Below are 21,152 nucleotides of genomic sequence, written 5' to 3'. Positions count from 1 at the left end.
CTAGTAATAGTTAGTAAGAGTAAAAGAGAGGATATGATTATGTAAAATGTATAACAGAGTATAAGATTGAACAAGAGAGTAGCGTATTGTAGGTTGTATAAAACAACTGATCATAGATGTTTGAATAAGCTTGTAATAAATTATGACAGAAGGTTTATATTGGTATTTTTTAATATTGTAAAAATGACAACGTTTTTGTGAATGCAAACAGTCCAGACATGATACATACTTTATATCTTGTCCACATATAAAGTATACACTGTAAATACATTTATAGACATAATTATATATATATATATATTAGAGAGAGAGAGAGAGAGAGACATTCAATTACTGTTTGACAGAATCACACAACTACAAACAATATCACAGTATTATTCCTTTCTGCTGTCACATTCTAGAATGTACTTTCTCGGGTTCTAATTGGGTAACAATCACATAAGAAGCACATTGACTAATCGTGACTTCGTCCCAAATGGCACCCTATTCCCTTTACAGTGCACTACTCCATTAGGGCTCTACTTAACAGTAGCACACTATATAGGGAATAGAGGACCATTTGGGACAAGTGTATTGTATTAACTATAGCAGGGGAAGTTGAGCCAATGCCACATCACTTAAGGATTTTTCTTTGCACCAAAACAACGCCAAGAATGGATACATACAATAATTAAGATGAAAAACCCTATGCAGATCTAATGTAGACTATATACAAGTCTGCTGCATCTTGTTTCTATACCTTATGTTGCCCAGGAGTAGGCTCAAGCTGTATGGGAAAGACCCCGGACAATGTTTTAGACCTAGCCTGAGTGCTAATCTGTTTGTGCTAGCATGCCAACTCTTTGTCATGCCAATGTTTGGCTTGACAATGACAGCAATGGAGAATGGAGTTAGCGAGACCAAGCACAGATCTGGGACCAGGCTAATGTTTTAGAGCTTTAGATGTAGCAGCCTATCATACACAGCTGACAGTCTTAGAGGTGTACAATCATAACCTAATGCTTACTGCACTAAAAGATCAGACATATTCCTCAACGCTGAATTGAATTGAATAAAGATTTACCAACTCATGTTTTGAATCTTGTTTGCCTGGTTAGGTTGAATATAGCTAGAACATTTCAAAATACACATTTTATTCAGACATTTTCCATTTCATGATACATTGAAACATCCTCAATTAAATGTTCAATTCAATACAACTTTATTTATCCCTTCAGGGACTATGAAGAATATATTGTCACCATAAAAGGGAGGATGACAGTGTCTATTCAATTGGCTCAGTAGCCACTGCCTATAGGCAGGTGCATTTCCTGTGTTCTGCTGCAGTCTCTATGGCCTTGAGCTTCCCTCACAGTGCTCCACAGAGAGACTAGTATTATAGAGCTAGCAAACAGGACAGCACATATGACTCTGGGTGTACTGTACTGGTATATTAAGTCAGGTAGGAGTTATATTTTGTCTATGCATTCACTCATTGACTATGTACGGAGATAATCAGCGAGAAATGTAAATATAGCTGCAACTAGAAGTTGCTTCACTGCTTGAAATCCGGTTGTAAAATGAATAATTGTACTAATGTAGGTCTCTTACCATTCACACAAATATATCGTTGCCCCCATAATATTCAAAAGCTGGAGAAGTACACAACATGACCAAAAGTATGTGGACACCTGCTTGTCGAATATCTCATTCCGACATCATGGGCATTAATATGGAGTTGGTCCCCCTTTATCTGCTATGACAGCCTCCAATCTTCTGGGAAGGCTTTCCACTAGATGTTGAACATTGCTGTGGGGACTAGCTTCCATTCATTGGGCGATTGGGCCTGGCTCGCAGTCGGCTTTCAAATTCATCCTAAAGGTGTTCCATAGGGTTGAGATCAGGGCTCTGTCCAGGACAGTGAAGTTCTTCCAAACCAATCTCAACAAACCATTTCTGTATGGACCTCGCTTTGTGCACGGGGGCATTGTTATGCTGAAACAGGAAAGGGCCTTCCCCAAACTGTTGCCACAAATTTAGAAGCATAGAATCATCTAGAATGTAATTTTATGCTGTAGCGTTAAGATTTCCCTTCACTGGAAATAAGGGGCCTAGCCCAAACCATGATAAACAGCCCCAGACCATTATTCCTCCTCCGCCAAACTTTACAGTTGGCGCTATGCATTTGGGCAGGTAGCGTTCTCCTGGCATCCGTCAAACCCAGATTTGACTGTCAGACTGCCAGATGGTGAAGCCATTCATCACTCCAGAGAATGCGTTTCCACTGCTCCAGAGTCCAATGGTGGCAAGCTTTACACCACTCCAGCCACTTGGCATTGAGCATGGGGATCTTAGGTTATGTGCGGCTGCTCGGCCATGGAAACCCATTTCATGAAGCTCCCGATGAACAGTTATTGTGCTGTCGTTGTTTCCAAAGGCAGTTTGAAACTCGGTGGTAAGTGTTGCAACTGAGGACAGATTATTTTTTACGCACCATGCGCTATAGTACTCAACGATCCCGTTCTGTGAGCTTGTGTGGCCTACCACTTTACGGCTGAGCCGTTGTTGCTCCTAGATGTTTCCACTTCACAATAACAGCACTTACAGTTGACCGGGGCAGCTCTAACAGGGCAGAAATTTAACGAACGGACTTGTTGGAAAGGTGGCATCCTATGACGGTGCCATGTTGAAAGTCACTGAGCTCTTCAGTAAGGCCATTCTATTGCCAATGTTTGTCAATGGAGTGCTCAATTTTATTTACCTGTCAGCAGCGGGTGTGGCTGAAAAAGCCAAATCCACTATTTGAAGGGGTGTCCACATACACTATATATATATGTATGTTGGCTCGTCCGGGCTGTCAAAGCAAAGTTCTGCGGGCTGCTATTATGTTTATCAAGCAATATGCCAATGCTTCTCTCCAGTGGTTGTAAATGGTACTGCAATGTTATTATTATAATTGACATACATTACAATGTTACAGTATTACTATCAAAGTCTTCCAGTTTAGTTTATGGGACATTGTACTAAATTATGCACTAGCCTCTCAGACATTTTTCTTGAACCACCCAGATAGTTTGTAACATCAATAGAGGATCAGCAGCAGTCCAATCCATCCATCCCTCAATGACTAAAGTGTTTACTGATATGCATTTCAATCATTTCATGTAATAATGTAACAGACTAAAACATCAGCATTTTCTTTGAAGCAACTTTATTAGAGCTTTAGTACGTGAACCTACATTGTTTGGGATAAATTACTTCCAAGCATAGAATTCTGATCAAATACACTGGTAATATATCTTGAGAAATAATAGATAACCCTACTATAGAGTAACAAAATCAACAACAAGTGTAACAACAACAATACCAACAAATGAGTTTGCATCATGACAGTGTCAACGCTGCACTAGAAAGTGGGACAAAAACGAGACTATAGCTTCAACAGGAAGAGGAAATAGCAAATCAAATCAATGACATACTATTCCTGAACAGAGACTAAATGAAGAGGAATAACTTTCCAATGGTTGGTTGATCATCACAGCCCAACTACTGTAACTGTACTGCTAACTACAGCCCAACTACTGTAACTGTACTGCTAGCTACAGCCCAACTACTGTAACTGAACTGCTAGCTACAGCCCAACTACTGTAACTGTACTGCTAGGTACAGCCCAACTACTATAACTGCACTGCTAGCTACAGCCCAACTACTGTAACTGTACTGTTAGCTACAGCCCAATTACTGTAACTGTCCTGCTAGCTACAGCCCAACTACTGTAACTGTACTGCTAGCTACAGCCCAACTACTGTAACTGTACTGCTAGCTACAGCCCAACTACTGTAACTGTACTGCTAGCTACAGCCCAACTACTGAAACTGTACTGCTAGCTACAGCCCAACTATTGTAACTGTACTGCTAGCTACAGCCCAACTACTGTAACTGTACTGCTAGCTACAGCTACATGAGCACTAGTACAGAGTGGCTTCACATTGGCATTTTCAAAGTCAGAATATTCACCAGGAATAGAAACATTGATACAGTATGGCATATATTCTACAAACTACTGATTGCATTACGAGGAAGATGGTGATGATGTTGGTGATGAAGATGATGTCCAAATTATACAATTGTGAGTTTAAAAAATATTGGTATTTTTGCTCATTGTTCCTGAAACGTTTACAAGCAATGAGATAAAAGCTACATGCTAAACCACTAAAAACAGACCTGGCTTTTCAAGTACCTTGGTTAAACGCTTGGGAGTGTATTTGAGTCAGGTATTTCAGTGTTCAAATACATTCCAAGTGTATTTCCAAGTTCATTCCAATATTCAGCTAGTTGTTTTTTTCAAATAAATGTTATATGAATACTTTTATGAAATGTAATGAAAGGTCTGTTGGAAAGACAGGAATATTACACTATGATTGGCTTCCTTTTTAAGAAAGTGCAACAATGGCATCCTGAGACGGCAGTTTACATCCACTGCTCATATAGTATCAACAGTCATCCATCACAGACTCAATCTCTACTCTTCCCTTCAATCTGACAAACAAATTGAAATGATATTATTACTATACAGTCATCAGGGTTTATGTACAGTAGGTAAAACATGGTGTTTTTTGGTAGTATGGCTTTAAATGATCTTATTTCATGCTATTAAGAAATTCTATCTGAATACATTACTTTAATATATTTGAAATGGCTCTATGTGTAGAGTAGAAGGGGTTTGGTATGGACGGTCCTGAGTAGAATATGCCGTCTGAGGGAGTTTGGAGGTTAGGGGAGTTAGTTAAGAGAAGGACAGCTAGTTAAGAGAAGGACAGCTAGTTAAGAGAAGGACAGCTAGTTAAGAGAGGGACAGCTAGTTAAGAGAAGGACAGCTAGTTAAGAGAAGAACAGCTAGTTAAGAGAGGGACAGCTAGTTAAGAGGAAGACAGCTAGTTAAGAGAAAGACAGCTAGTTAAGAGAGGGACAGCTAGTTAAGAGAAGGACAGCTAGTTAAGAGAAAGACAGCTAGTTAAGAGAGAGACATATAGTTAAGAGAGAGACATATAGTTAAGAGAGAGACATATAGTTAAGAGAGGGACAGCTAGTTAAGAGGGACAGCTAGTTAAGAGAAGGACAGCTAGTTAAGAGAGGGACAGATAGTTAAGAGAAGGACAGCTAGTTAAGATAAAGACAGCTAGTTAAGAGAAGGACAGCTAGTTAAGAGAAGGACAGCTAGTTAAGAGAGGGACAGCTAGTTAAGAGACGGATAGCTAGTTAAGAGACAGATAGCTAGTAAAGAGAGGGACAGCTAGTTAAGAGAGGGACTGCTAGTTAAGAGAGGGACAGATAGTTAAGAGAGAGACAGATAGTTAAGAGAGAGACAGATAGTTAAGAGACAGATAGCTAGTTAAGAGAGAGACAGCTAGTTAAGAGAGAGAGAGCTAGTTAAGAGACAGATAGCTAGTTAAGAGAGGGACAGCTAGTTAAGAGAGGGACAGATAGTTAAGAGACAGATAGCTAGTTAAGAGAGGGACTGCTACAGCCAGGGGGTTCTGCTTAAACCTCTGCGTGTTTATCCACGTCTTTGAGAGTTTGAAGAAGGCTTGTAGGGGTGAAGATATTGGTTGATCCTGCTGAGAGAGACGGGGAGAGACAGAGAGAGAGAATTAGAGTAGTTGAATAACTTGGAACATGTCAAATCATTAACATATCATTGAAGACTTGATTCATCTGCTAAATTAAAGTAGAATGGGCCTTTAGTTCCAAATGGGAATGATAGACAGAAATACACAGACAGCAGAAATCCCATATAAAGACATGGGTTGAGCTTTTAGTCCAGGAAAGAGTATCATTTTCACGGAAATATAAAATCTCTGCATCAGTCACCATGATATGCACAGCAGAAATCGACCATCGGTGCTGCTCCTCTAAACAGTGTGAAACGGCAGACATAAAACGATCGAGGTGCAAAAAGGCCCAGTAAAAATAACAAACAATCATACAAGAAGTGCTTCAACAGAGATTTTGATATTGAATGGATGGACAGAGATATTGTTTTCTCAAAGACTAATTTCTCCACAGAAAAGGGGAGATTTTGACAACTGTCTACATCACAGGAGGTTGGTGGTACCTTCATTGGGGAGAACTGGCTTGTGGTAATGACTGGAGCGGCATCAGTAGAATGGTATCAAATACATCAAACACATGGTTTCCATGGTTTCCATGTGTTTGATGGCATTCTATTAGCTCCATTCCAGCCATCATTATGAGCTGTCCTCCCCTCAGCAGCCTCCTGTGGTCTACATGTAGCATACCAAGGACAGATACAGAGAGTGCACACAAGATAAACAGAATAGATGACAGCACCACAGACCAAGTATACAATGACATGGAAGGAATAGAGGTGGGAACATGAAACAACCGACAACCATGAAACAACAGGATGGAGGAGGGATCCCTATGGGTCCTGGTCAAAAGTAGTTCACTGTAGAAGGAATATGGTTCCATTTGGGACACAGGGGACTAAGAGTCCTGGGCCAGTGTACGTGGTGAGAGGAGGCTGAGAGAGGGGCTTCACATCACAACGACCATCTTTACTTTTCAGTGTGTGTTCTCATTCTGCGGGGGCAGGCTCTGGTTCCTCAGGGGCAGCGTTGGGGTCCAGGAAGTCAGGGTGCTGCAGCTCCTTCAGGTATTTGGTGGGAGTGAGCATGTGGGTGGAGCCTATGGAGGGAGTGGGACAAATGCTGCATGCTCATTTCACATTGTATCTCAATAAGTGAAAAATGGCAGTACAATAACGAGCAAAAATAACATGGCTATATACAGGGAGTACCAACACAGAGTCGACTGTGTCCTGTGTCTAACCCTGCATGGTATCCATTCCCTGTTGTCACAACAGCACATATATCCTGTCTCTGATGTTTTCTCAGAAACACCATCTGATCTGAGCACACAAAGCAGATTCCATCCAGCAGCAGCTAAGTCAGTCACAGTGGAATAGAACTATAGGATATCAACAGTATATTCTAATCATTTCCTAAGTATCGCCATGCCAGGATGATTCAGGGTATTTAGATGGAGAAGATATCTCCCTTTTCCCTGCAATATAGTTCTGATTGTACACCCTATGCCTGCTCCCTACTAGGTGTACAATGTATATCCAGGTAGAATGTACATAAAAGGGCTACGTGGTGCAACGAGTGCATTCTACGTCAGACGTACAGTTATGACCATGACATTTCACCCCACCCATGCTGCCAACTCACCAATGATGGCTTCCCATTTGCCATTGGCCTGTGTGACTTCGTAGACGCAGCGCATCTCGCTAAAGGTCATGCCTCCAATGATGAAGACGATGACCCGAGGACCAGTCTTCATCTCTGTGGGGCCCTTGTTCTTGTGCCAGTTTCCGTACCGGGCACTGTAATGACAGGGCAGGACATTCAAGTAACACTTTAGATGGTGTTGGGTTCTGTAAATATGAAATATACTTATGTCGCTGAGGGAGAGAGGGGAATGTATACCATTTACATTCTGTTCAGATATGTTATTGTTAGCCATCAGGGATCCTATGGGAGGAAAAAGGACAAAGTCTGGTGCGAGTCAACATGACAGCTGTGAGTTGGGGAGGAGTGAGCACTTTGGGGCAGAGGTCAGGTCAGATGAAGTAAGGAAGAGCAACAGAGATGCATTGGCTGCTCAGATGTGTAGGAGGAGACTCTGCTTAAGAGAAAGGGTTAAATATCAGTGCTCGTGTGAATATGTCTTTTGTCTTATGCAGATGTATTGACCCAATGGGTGAATGAACTTGGATGGAGCTTTCATAGTGTACGTCAATTTCTTGACTACAGCCACTTTCTTGTTGAAAGTCAACAGACATGCAGTTGACATGCTATTGATAGTCTGTTGATAGTTTGTAGTGTAGAACAGATGAACTGTCCAATTAAATATTGAGGCCGTTCCTTCCTCCACTAGAAGCTAAAGTGAATAATTCCAGTAAGTCATTGGAAACTCAGAAGTGACAGACTACAGAGGGGATGTATAATTCCTGTAGTTTATTTGCATACCTTGATGGAGCGCTGGAGTGGGTGGAGGCAGTTCGTTGGGAGATGTAGGGGTACTGCTTTGGATCCAGTTTGTCCTCAATGGCATCCTGAGGAGAAACAAAACTGGGTCAGTGAACTAACCCTAACCCCATGTCCACACCCTAGCTTAATGTCCACACCCTAGCATAATGTCCACACCCTGGCTCAACCCCAACCCCATGTCCACACCCTAGCTTAATGTCCACACCCTAGCATAATGTCCACACCCTGGCTCAACCCTAACCCTAGCTTAATGTCCACACCCTAGCTCAACCCTAACCCCATGTCCACACCCTAGCACAATGTCCACACCCTGGCTCAACCCTAACCCCATGTCCACACCCTAGCATAATGTCCACACCCTAGCTCAACCCTAACTCTAGCTTCATGTCCACACCCTAGCTTCATGTCCACATCCTGGCTCAACCCTAACCCTAGCTTCATGTCCACACCCTGGCTCAACCCTAACCCTAACCCTAGCTTCATGTCCACACCCTAGCTCAACCCTAACCCTAGCTTCATGTCCACACCCTGGCTCAACCCTAACCCTAACCCTAGCTTCATGTCCACACCCTAGCTCAACCCTAACCCTAGCTTTATGTCCACACCCTAGCTTCATGTCCACATCCTGGCTCAACCCTAACCCTAGCTTCATATCCACACCCTGGTTCAACCCTAACCCTAGCTTCATGTCCACATCCCAGTTCAACCCTAACCCTAGCTTCATGTCCACATCCCAGTTCAACCCTAACCCTAGTTTCATGTCCACATCCCAGTTCAACCTAGCTTCATGTCCACATCCCAGTTCAACCCTAACCCTAGTTTCATGTCCACATCCCAGTTCAACCCTAACCCTAGCTTCATGTCCACATCCCAGTTCAAACCTAACCCAAAAAGCTAGAGACCACTCTTTTCCTGTCAGTCTTAACTTAGTATCCACCCACACTAAACTACTGTAGGATAGACCCTACTTTCTAATCAAATCCAATATATAACAGTTTAGGATAGCAGACTGGACATGCCTCCATGATGTCCTTGATAAGAGGGGTCCATCGGGACAGCTGGTAGGTCTGCTCACTCACTCTCTCCTTCCGGTCAGTCTTCTTCACCTTGCGGGTCGGATTCCCCTAGAAAATTAATCATTATTATTATTTTATTAGGAATGCTGTTCATTACATAAGGACTCTCAAAGTACTTAGAGTAGATGACTGATGCACTCAAATACTCTTCAGTTGGACACAGACAGCATATAACCACAGAGGATATCTTATTCATGCCACTATTCAAAGATGGATCCCCAATCCACATGTTAAAGTATTTCTACTCAATTGTGTGAGAGAGTTGTGTGATGGTTCAACAATGGTTCATATTCATTAGAGCACAATGTAGCAAAACGTTTTGCAACAGAAAATAAAAACAAGTGTTACTTATTGGACAAATTAGTTTGTAGTACCTCCCTGTTCAGTCAGTTTTCTTCTGCTCGGTACCTAATGAATACAGGTCCTGGTGTTACTATGTTCCTATAGGAGCTAACCTCTGAGATGATGGGCATGCCCATATGGGCCATGTTGGAGATGATATCACTGTCCTCAGGAGGGATGTTAGCATGCTGGAGGAGCTTACACAGGTTCTCCTCCGAAACACCTGACACATGCACAAACACAGACACATGCACCGAAAACACACACACGCAGAAACATGCACACACCCAAATCAAAGCTTGATGATTAGCTGATGACTTGAATCAGCTGTGTAGTGCTAGGAAACCCTGCATTAGTACATAGTATTGTACATAGTAAACTACAGACACACAGAAAAGGGATTGATCTCTCACCGTTCTTCATGAAGATATAGAGGAGGATGATGCGAATCTTGTCGAAGACAGTGACGTCTTTGTCCAGCAGGACGGGCACGATAGCCCTCATGGGGTCCTTGATCTTCTCCCCCTCTGCGTCCGTACCCATCGCTAGGTCCTGGGGTAGGGCAAGGGGCAAAGACAGACGGAGGGGCACAGGGTTTCATTTTATTTCACATTTTTATTTAACCTTTATTTAACTAGGTAAGTCAGTTAAGAGCAAATTGTTATTTACAATGACGGCCTACACCGGCCAAACCCTAAACCGGACGATGCTGGGCCAATTGTGCGCCGCCCTTTCAGACTCCCAATCACGGGAGCCCCGAGTAGCGCAGATGGTTAGATATGGATTAGATGGTTAGATATGGATTAGATGGTTAGATATGGATTAGATGGTTAGATATGGATTAGATGGTTAGATATGGATTAGATGGTTAGATATGGATTAGATGGTTAGATATGGATTAGATGGTTAGATATGGTAGTGATGGTTAGATATGGATTAGATGGTTAGATATGGATTAGATGGTTAGATATGGATTAGATGGTTAGATATGGTAGTGATGGTTAGATATGGATTAGATGGTTAGATATGGATTAGATGGTTAGATATGGATTAGATGGTTAGATATGGATTAGATGGTTAGATATGGATTAGATGGTTAGATATGGATTAGATGGTTAGATATGGATTAGATGGTTAGATATGGTAGTGATGGTTAGATATGGTAGTGATGGTTAGATATGGATTAGATGGTTAGATATGGATTAAATGGTTAGATATGGATTAGATGGTTAGATATGGTAGTGATGGTTAGATATGGTAGTGATGGTTAGATATGGATTAGATGGTTAGATATGGTAGGGATGGTTAGATATGGATTAGATGGTTAGATATGGTAGTGATGGTTAGATATGGATTAGATGGTTAGATATGGATTAGATGGTTAGATATGGATTAGATGGTTAGATATGGTAGTGATGTAACGGTTTTCTGTATGTGAAGGAGAGTCGGACCAAAATGCGGCGTGTAGATTGCGATCCATGTTTATTGTGACTATAGCAACATGAATCTAAATACAAACAGTGCAAAATAATAAACGTAATGAAAACCGAAACAGCCTAAACTGGTGCAAACTAACACTAAGGACAATCACCCACAAACACACAGTGAAACCCAGGCTACCTAAATATGGTTCCCAATCAGAGACAATGACTAACACCTGCCTCTGATTGAGAACCATATCAGGCCGGACATAGAAATAGACAAACAAGACATCCAACATAGAATGCCCACCCAGTTCACGTCCTGACCAACACTAAAACAAGGAAAACACACACGAACGATGGTCAGAACGTGACAGTACCCCCCCTCCAAGGTGCGGACTCCGGACGCACAACTTAAACCTATGGGGGAGGGTGTGGGTGGGCATCTGTCCGCGGTGGCGGCTCTGGCGCTGGACGTGGACCCCACTCCATAACAGTTTTAGTCCACCTCCTTAGCGTCCCTAGATAGGTGACCCTTCTTAATGACAGCTCGGGACAGAGGGTCAGCTCGAGACAGAGGGGCAGCTCGGGACAGAAGTAGCTCGGGACTGATGAGTAGCACAGCACTGAGAGGAAGCTCAGGCAGGTAGTTAGATCCGGCAGATCCTGGCCGGCTGGCGGTTCTGGCAGATCCTGGCCGACTGGCAGATCTGGAAGAGTCTGGCCGACTGGCAGATCTGGAAGAGTCTGGCCGACTGGCAGATCTGGAAGAGTCTGGTCGACTGGCAGATCTGGAAGAGTCTGGTCGACTGGCAGATCTGGAAGAGTCTGGTCGACTGGCAGATCTGGAAGAGTCTGGTCGACTGGCAGATCTGGAAGAGTCTGGTCGACTGGCAGATCTGGAAGAGTCTGGTCGACTGGCAGATCTGGAAGAGTCTGGTCGACTGGCAGATCTGGAAGAGTCTGGTCGACTGGCAGATCTGGAAGAGTCTGGTCGACTGGCAGATCTGGAAGAGTCTGGTCGACTGGCAGATCTGGAAGAGTCTGGTCGACTGGCAGATCTGGAAGAGTCTGGTCGACTGGCAGAGCTGGAAGAGTCTGGTCGACTGGCAGAGCTGGAAGAGTCTGGTCGACTGGCAGATCTGGCTGCTCCATGCTGACTGGCTGCTCCATGATGACTGGCAGCTCTGGCTGCTCCATGCTGACTGGCTGCTCCATGCTGACTGGCAGCTCTGGCTGCTCCATGCTGACTGGCTGCTCCATGCTGACTGGCAGCTCTGGCTGCTCCATGCTGACTGGCTGCTCCATGCTGACTGGCGGCCCTGGCTGCTCCATGCTGACTGGTGGCCCTGGCTGCTCCATGCTGACTGGCGGCCCTGGCTGCTCCATGCTGACTGGCGGCCCTGGCTGCTCCATGCTGACTGGCGGCCCTGGCTGCTCCATGCTAACTGGCAGCTCTGGCGGCTCCTTGCAGACTGGCAGCTCTGGCGGCTCCTTGCAGACTGGCAGCTTTGGCGGCATCCTGCAGACAGGCAGCTCTGGCGGCTCCTTGCAGACTGCCAGCTCCTTGCAGACTGGCAGCTCTATGCAGACTGGCAGCTCCTTGCAGACTGGCAGCTCCTTGCAGACTGGCAGCTCCTTGCAGACTGGCAGCTCCTTGCAGACTGGCAGCTCCTTGCAGACTGGCAGTTCTGAACAGGCGGGAGACTCCGGCAGCGCTGTAGAGGAGGAGGGCTCCGACAGCGCTGGACAGGCGAGGCGCACTGTAGGCCTGATGCGTGGTGCTGGCACTGGTGGTACTGGGCCGAGGACACGCACAGGAAGCCTGGTGCGGGGAGCTGCTACCGGAGGGCTGGGGTGTGGAGGTGGTACTGGAAAAACCGGACCGTGCAGGCGCACTGGAGCTCTTGAGCACCGAGCCTGCCCAACCTTACCTGGTTGAATGCTCACGGTCGCCCTGCCAGTGCGACGAGGTGGAATAGCCCGCACTGGGCTATGCAGGCGAACCGGAGACACCGAGCGCAAGGCTGGTGCCATGTAAGCCGGCCCAAGGAGACGCACTGGGGACCAGCTGCGTAGAGCCGGCTTCATGGCATTAGGCTCGACGCTCAATCTAGCCCGGCCAACACGCGGAGCTGGAATATACCGCACCGGGCTATGCACCCGCACTGGAGACACCGTGCGCACCACTGCATAACACGGTGCCTGTCCGGTCTCTCTAGCCCCCCGGTAAGCACAGGGAGTCTGCCCAGGTCTCCTACCTGGCGTAGCCATACTCCCTGTTAGCCCCCCCCCAAGAAATTTTTGGGGCTGCTTCTCAGGCTTCCATCCGCTACGTCGTGCTGCCTCCTCATATCTGCGCCTCTCCGCTTTCGCCGCCTCCAGTTCTTCTTTGGGGCGGCGATATTCTCCTGGCTGAGCCCAGGGTCCTCTTCCTTCTAATTCGTCCTCCCATGTCCATACCTCCTCTTTGGGCTGCTCCTTTGGGCGGCTACACTCCCCTGGTTTAGCCCAGGGTCCTCTCCCGTCGAGGATTTCCTCCCATGTCCAGAAATCCTTATTGCGCGTCTCCTCGCGCTGCTCCTGCCTGTTGACACGCTGCTTGGTCCTTTTGTGGTGGGTGATTCTGTAACGGTTTTCTGTATGTGAAGGAGAGTCGGACCAAAATGCGGCGTGTAGATTGCGATCCATGTTTATTGTGACTATAGCAACATGAATCTAAATACAAACAGTGCAAAATAATAAACGTAATGAAAACCGAAACAGCCTAAACTGGTGCAAACTAACACTAAGGACAATCACCCACAAACACACAGTGAAACCCAGGCTACCTAAATATGGTTCCCAATCAGAGACAATGACTAACACCTGCCTCTGATTGAGAACCATATCAGGCCGGACATAGAAATAGACAAACAAGACATCCAACATAGAATGCCCACCCAGTTCACGTCCTGACCAACACTAAAACAAGGAAAACACACACGAACGATGGTCAGAACGTGACAAGTGATGGTTAGATATGGATTAGATGGTTAGATATGGTAGTGATGGTTAGATATGGATTAGATGGTTAGATATGGTAGTGATGGTTAGATATGGATTAGATGGTTAGATATGGTAGTGATGGTTAGATATGGATTAGATGGTTAGATATGGTAGTGATGGTTAGATATGGATTAGATGGTTAGATATGGTAGTGATGGTTAGATATGGATTAGATGGTTAGATATGGTAGTGATGGTTAGATATGGTAGTGATGGTTAGATATGGTAGTGATGGTTAGATATGGATTAGATGGTTAGATATGGATTAGATGGTTAGATATGGTAGTGATGGTTAGATATGGTAGTGATGGTTAGATATGGATTAGATGGTTAGATATGGTAGTGATGGTTAGATATGGTAGTGATGGTTAGATATGGTAGTGATGGTTAGATATGGTAGTGATGGTTAGATATGGATTAGATGGTTAGATATGGTAGTGATGGTTAGATATGGTAGTGATGGTTAGATATGGTAGTGATGGTTAGATATGGTAGTGATGGTTAGATATGGATTAGATGGTTAGATATGGATTAGATGGTTAGATATGGATTAGATAGTTAGATATGGTAGTGATGGTTAGATATGGTAGTGATGGTTAGATATGGTAGTGATGGTTAGATATGGATTAGATGGTTAGATATGGTAGTGATGGTTAGATATGGATTAGATGGTTAGATATGGATTAGATGGTTAGATATGGTAGTGATGGTTAGATATGGATTAGATGGTTAGATATGGTAGTGATGGTTAGATATGGTAGTGATGGTTAGATATGGTAATGATGGTTAGATATGGATTAGATGGTTAGATATGGATTAGATGGTTAGATATGGATTAGATAGTTAGATATGGTAGTGATGGTTAGATATGGTAGTGATGGTTAGATATGGTAGTGATGGTTAGATATGGTAGTGATGGTTAGATATAATCCTTCTTTAACCTGTCTCCTCCCCTTCATCTACACTGATTCAAGTGGATTTGATAAATGACATCAACAAGGGATCATAGGTTTCACCTGGATTCACCTGTTCAGTGTATGTCATGGAAAGAGCAGGCATTCTTAATATTTTGTTCACTCAGTGTATACCCGGAGTACCCATTTAATACAAGTGTACTCCAATTCACTGGAGCTCCTACAAAGATCATCAAGTTGTACAAGTCCACTCTGTGCCGATTGGTCTCAGCAATCAGCACCTGTAAATTCTCTGGCCTTCATTTTCAAGCATCTCATAGTCTTTGGTCTTTGAACCGAGGAGGAGGGTACTGAACATAGAACACAGGTATATTGTGTTACCTGCTCCACACGACACAGCTTGTCCACAGTGCCCTGATAGCGGTTCATACAGTCCTCAGCCAGGTGGAGGTGGGTGGAGTACTGAAACACAGGGAGAAGTGTACACACGCAGGTGGTCAGCGGTAAAGTCACAAGATTGTAGTCGGTTAAGTGTGCATACTATGTCAACATCCCAAATGGCACCGTATTCCTTATATTGTGCGCTACACTTGACCAGGGCCAAAAATGTGTACTATTATAGAGAATAAATAGATAGCCATTTGGGATGCAGACTATAAACATGTATAGTATCAGTGTGTATAGTATCATTGTGTATAGTATAGTATCAGTGTGTATATTTTCATTGTGTATAGTATCATTGTGTATAGTATAGTATCAGTGTGTATAGTATCAGTGTGTATCGTATCAGTGTGTATAGTATCATCGTGTATAGTATAGTATCATTTTGTATAGTATCATTGTGTATAGTATCATTGTGTATAGTATCAGTGTGTAAAGTATCATTGTGTATAGTGTATTGTATCAGTGTGTATAGTGTCATTGTGTATAGTATCATTGTGTGTAGTGTATTGTATCAGTGTGTATAGTGCCATTGTGTATAGTATCATTGTGTACAGTATAGTATCAGTGTGTGTAGTATCCTTGTGTATAGGATCAGTGCGTATAGTAGCAGTGAGTATAGTAGCCGTGCGTATAGTTGCAGTGTGTATAGTATCAGTGTGTATAGTATCAGTGTGTATAGTATCAGTGCGTATAGTATATTATTAGTGCGAATAGTAGCAGTGCGTATAGTATCAGTGCGTATAGTATCAGTTCGTATAGGAGCAGGGTGTATAGTATAGTACCAGTGTGTATAATATCATTGTGTATAGTATAGTATCAGTGTGTATAGTATAGTATTAGTGTGTATATTATCATTGTGTATAGTATAGTATCATTGTGTATAATACAGTATCAGCACGTGTAGTATCATTGTGTATAGTATCATTGTGTATAGTATTGTATCATTGTGTATAGTATCAGTATGTGTAGTATCATTGTGTATAGCATAGTAGCAGTGCGTATAGTATCAGTGTGAATAGTATCATTGTGTATAGTATCAGTGCGTATAGTATCATTGTGTATAGTATAGTATCAGTGTGTATAGTATCAGTGTATATAGTATCAGTGCGTATAGTATTGTATCAGTGCGTATAGTATATTGTTAGTGCGAATAGTAGCAGTGCGTATAGTATCAGTGTGTATAGTATCAGTGAGTATAGTATCAGTTCGTATAGTAGCAGGGTGTATAGTATAGTATCAGTGTGTATAGTATCAGTGCGTATAGTATAGTACCAGTGTGTATAGTATCATTGTGTATAGTATAGTATCAGTGTGTATAGTATCATTGTGTATAGTATCATTGTGTATAGTATAGTATTAGTGTGTATATTATCATTGTGTATAGTATAGTATCATTGTGTATAGTACAGTATCAGCATGTGTAGTATTATTGTGTATAGTGTAGAATCATTGTGTATAGTATAGTATCCGTATGTGTAGTATCATTGTGTATAGTATAGTATCAGTGTGTATAGTATCAGTGTGTATAGTATCATTGTGTATAGTATCATTGTGTATAGTATCAGTGTGTATAGTATAGTATCATTGTGTATAGTAGCAGTGCGTATAGTATCAGTGTGGATAGTATCATTGTGTATTGTATCATTGTGTATAGTAGCAGTGCGTATAGTATCAGTGTGTATAGTATAGTATCAGTGTGTATAGTATAGTATTAGTATTAGTGAGTATAGTATCAGTGCTTATAGTATCAGAGCTTAAAGTAGCCATGCGTATAGTATAGTATCATTGTGTATAGTATAGTATCATTGTGTATAGTATCAGTGTGTATAGTATCGTATCATTGTGTATAGTATCATTGTGAATAGTATCCGTGCGTATAGTAGCAGTGTGTATAGTATCAGTGTGTATAGTAGCAATGCATATAGTAGCAGTGCGCATAGTATCAGTGTTTGTAGTATCATTGTGTACAGTATAGTATCATTGTGTATAGTATAAGTGTGTATAGTATCAGTGTGTATAGTATCGTATCATTTTGTATAGTATCAGTGTGTATAGTATCAGTGTGTATAGTAGCAGTGCATGTAGTAGCAGTGCGCATAGTATCAGTGTTTGTAGTATCATTGTGTATAGTATCAGTGTGTATAGTATCAGTGCGTATATTAGCAGTGCGCATAGTATCAGTGTTTGTAGTATCATTGTGTATAGTATCAGTGCGTATACTATCAGTGCGTATAGTAGCAGTGCATATAGTATAATATCAGTGTGTATAGTAACTGTGCGTATAGTAGCAGTGCGTATAGTATAGTATCATTGTGTATAGTATCATTGTGTATAGTATAGAATCAGTGTGTATAGTATAGTATCATTGTGTATAGTATAGAATCAGTGTGTATAGTATAGTATCATTGTGTATAGTAAAGTATCATTGTGTACAGTATAGTATCATTGTGTACAGTATAGTATCAGTGTGTATAGTATCATTGTGTATAGTATATAATCGATGTGTATAGTATCATCGTGTATAGTATAGTATCAGTGTGTATAGTATCATTGTGTATAGTATCAGTGTGTATAGTATGGTGTCAGTGTGTATAGTGCCAGTGTGTATAGTATCATTGTGTACAGTATAGTATGGTTTCAGTGTGTATAGTATCAGTGTGTATAGTATCAGTGTGTATCGTATCAGTGTGTATAGTATCATTGTGTATAGTATAGTATCAGTGTGTATAGTATCATTGTGTATAGTATAGAATCAGTGTGTATAGTATCAGTGTGTATAGTATCATTGTGTAGTATCATTCTGTACAGTATAGTATCAGTGTGTATAGTATCATTATGTATAGTGTCAGTGTGTATAGTATAGTATCATTGTGTATAGTATCAGTGTGTATAGTATCAGTGTGTATAGTATCAGTGTGTATATTATCATTGTGTAAAGTATAGTATCAGTGTGTATAGTATCATTGTGTATAGTATCATTGTGTATAGTATAGTATCAGTGTGTATAGTATCATTGCGTATAGTATCATTGTGTAAAGTGTAGTATCATTGAGTATAGTATCAGTGTGTATAGTATCAGTGTGTATAGTATCATTGATGAAGCCTCAGAATCCCGTAGATTTCAGGGGAGTCAACTCATTCCATGGAGGGCCTAGTGTCTGCTGGTTATTGGTTTTTCCTTTCAATTAAGACCCAGACAACCAGGTGAGGGGAGTTCCTTACTAATCAATGACCTTAATTCATCAATCAAGTACAAGGGAGGAGCAAAAACCTACAACCGCTCATTCCCTCCGTGAGTTTGACACCTATGCCTTCGTGGAATATGAATGTGTGGGATCTAAGTCCATAGTAAAGGTCTTCAACATGATATACGTAATAGCTGCCTGGGGGAACAGCTGATATACATCACAGCTGCCTGAGGGAACAGTTGATATACATCACAGCTGCCTGAGGGAACAGTTGATATACATCACAGCTGCCTGAGGGAACAGTTGATATACATCACAGCTGCCTAGGGGAACAGTTGATATACATCACAGCTGCCTGAGGGAACAGTTGATATACATCACAGCTGCCTGAGGGAACAGTTGATATACATCACAGCTGCCTGAGGGAACAGTTGATATACATCACAGCTGCCTGAGGGAACAGTGGATATACGTCACAGCTGCCTGAGGGAACAGTTGATATACATCACAGCTGCCTGGGGGAACAGTTGATATACATCACAGCTGCCTGGGGGAACAGTTGATATACATCACAGCTGCCTGAGGGAACAGTTGATATACATCACAGCTGCCTGAGGGAACAGTTGATATACATCACAGCTGCCTGAGGGAACAGTTGATATACATCACAGCTGCCTGAGGGAACAGTTGATATACATCACAGCTGCCTAGGGGAACAGTTGATATACATCACAGCTGCCTGGGGGAACAGTTGATATACATCACAGCTGCCTAGGGGAACAGTTGATGAACATCACAGCTGCCTAGTGGAACAGTTGATATACATCACAGCTGCCTGAGGGAACAGTTGATATACGTCACAGCTGCCTGAGGGAACAGTTGATATACATCACAGCTGCCTGGGGGAACAGTTGATATACATCACAGCTGCCTGGGGGAACAGTTGATATACGTCACAGCTGCCTGAGGGAACAGTTGATATACATCACAGCTGCCTGGGGGAACAGTTGATATACGTCACAGCTGCCTGGGGGAACAGTTGATATACATCACAGCTGCCTGAGGGAACAGTTGATATACATCACAGCTGCCTGAGGGAACAGTGGATATACGTCACAGCTGCCTGGGGGAACAGTTGATATACATCACAGCTGCCTGAGGGAACAGTTGATATACATCACAGCTGCCTGAGGGAACAGTTGATATACATCACAGCTGCCTGAGGGAACAGTTGATATACATCACAGCTGCCTGAGGGAACAGTTGATATACATCACAGCTGCCTGAGGGAACAGTTGATATACATCACAGCTGCCTGAGGGAACAGTTGATATACATCACAGCTGCCTGAGGGAACAGTTGATATACATCACAGCTGCCTGAGGGAACAGTGGATATACGTCACAGCTGCCTGAGGGAACAGTTGATATACATCACAGCTGCCTGGGGGAACAGTTGATATACATCACAGCTGCCTGGGGGAACAGTTGATATACATCACAGCTGCCTGAGGGAACAGTTGATATACATCACAGCTGCCTGAGGGAACAGTTGATATACATCACAGCTGCCTGAGGGAACAGTTGATATACATCACAGCTGCCTGAGGGAACAGTTGATATACATCACAGCTGCCTGAGGGAACAGTTGATATACATCACAGCTGCCTGAGGGAACAGTTGATATACATCACAGCTGCCTAGGGGAACAGTTGATATACATCACAGCTGCCTGGGGGAACAGTTGATATACATCACAGCTGCCTAGGGGAACAGTTGATATACATCACAGCTGCCTAGGGGAACAGTTGATATACATCACAGCTGCCTGAGGGAACAGTTGATATACGTCACAGCTGCCTGAGGGAACAGTTGATATACATCACAGCTGCCTGGGGGAACAGTTGATATACATCACAGCTGCCTGGGGGAACAGTTGATATACGTCACAGCTGCCTGAGGGAACAGTTGATATACATCACAGCTGCCTGGGGGAACAGTTGATATACGTCACAGCTGCCTGGGGGAACAGTTGATATATCTGTCCTCATGCTCCTAGACCTTAGTGCTGCTTTTGATACCATCGATTGATTACCACATTCTTTTGGAGAGATTGGAAACCCAAATTGGTCTACACGGACAAGTTCTGGCCTGGTTTAGATCTTATCTGTCGGAAAGATATCAGTTTGTCTCTGTAAATTTCGGTGTTCCTCAAGGTGCCGTTTTAGGACCACTATTGTTTTCACTATATATTTTACCTCTTGGGGGATGTCATTCGAAAACATAATGTTAACTTTCACTGCGTCTTTTCATTCTTTTTTTGTTGTCTACAATGTATTCTGTGACAGGACATGCATCAACACACTCTTAAGACACACTTACCTTGCTCAGCTCTTTCTGATACTGGGGCATCTTCTTCAGCATCTGAGCCAAATCTTTCATTGTGGTCTGAAACAAACCCAGAACAGCACATCACTGTTAGATACACACAGCAGCCAATACAATACAGGGGGTAAAGGACTCATCTCAAGTCAATAATGAGGTACTGTAGGACTAATACAGACTGAAATTAGAGTACAGTACCTTCTCTCCTGTGTTCATCTTTTTGGTGGATGAGAATTCTTTCAGAGAACGGGTCACAGCCCTGTTTGAATGTATGTGCGAAAG

The 21,152-nt window shown here is 42.9% G+C and overlaps 1 protein-coding gene across 2 annotated transcripts in view; it reads right to left on the bottom strand.

Annotated features, from left to right (window-relative positions):
• Positions 1-3,173: 3,173 nt before the first annotated feature.
• The window catches only part of LOC110535108 (syntaxin-binding protein 1-like), a 40,413-nt gene continuing 22,434 nt past the window's right edge, over positions 3,174-21,152 (bottom strand). Inside the window, exons 11-20 of one of the 2 annotated variants that reach the window (XM_036936263.1) lie at positions 21,069-21,129; positions 20,868-20,933; positions 15,236-15,316; positions 9,886-10,024; positions 9,586-9,695; positions 9,074-9,178; positions 8,034-8,119; positions 7,233-7,387; positions 6,562-6,687; positions 3,174-5,597 (exon numbers count right to left, since the gene is read on the bottom strand). In XM_036936263.1, the coding sequence (XP_036792158.1) occupies positions 6,578-6,687; positions 7,233-7,387; positions 8,034-8,119; positions 9,074-9,178; positions 9,586-9,695; positions 9,886-10,024; positions 15,236-15,316; positions 20,868-20,933; positions 21,069-21,129 (913 nt within the window). In that variant the 3' untranslated portion in view covers positions 3,174-5,597; positions 6,562-6,577. The remainder of the gene's footprint in view (positions 5,598-6,561; positions 6,688-7,232; positions 7,388-8,033; positions 8,120-9,073; positions 9,179-9,585; positions 9,696-9,885; positions 10,025-15,235; positions 15,317-20,867; positions 20,934-21,068; positions 21,130-21,152) is intronic. The other variant, XM_036936264.1, reaches the window with a different exon arrangement.

The sequence above is a fragment of the Oncorhynchus mykiss genome, chromosome 11, assembly GCF_013265735.2.
Source record: "Oncorhynchus mykiss isolate Arlee chromosome 11, USDA_OmykA_1.1, whole genome shotgun sequence".
NCBI lineage: Eukaryota > Metazoa > Chordata > Actinopteri > Salmoniformes > Salmonidae > Oncorhynchus > Oncorhynchus mykiss.
Note: the sequence above shows the minus strand (reverse complement) of the source record. Positions and strands in the feature narration are given on the sequence as shown.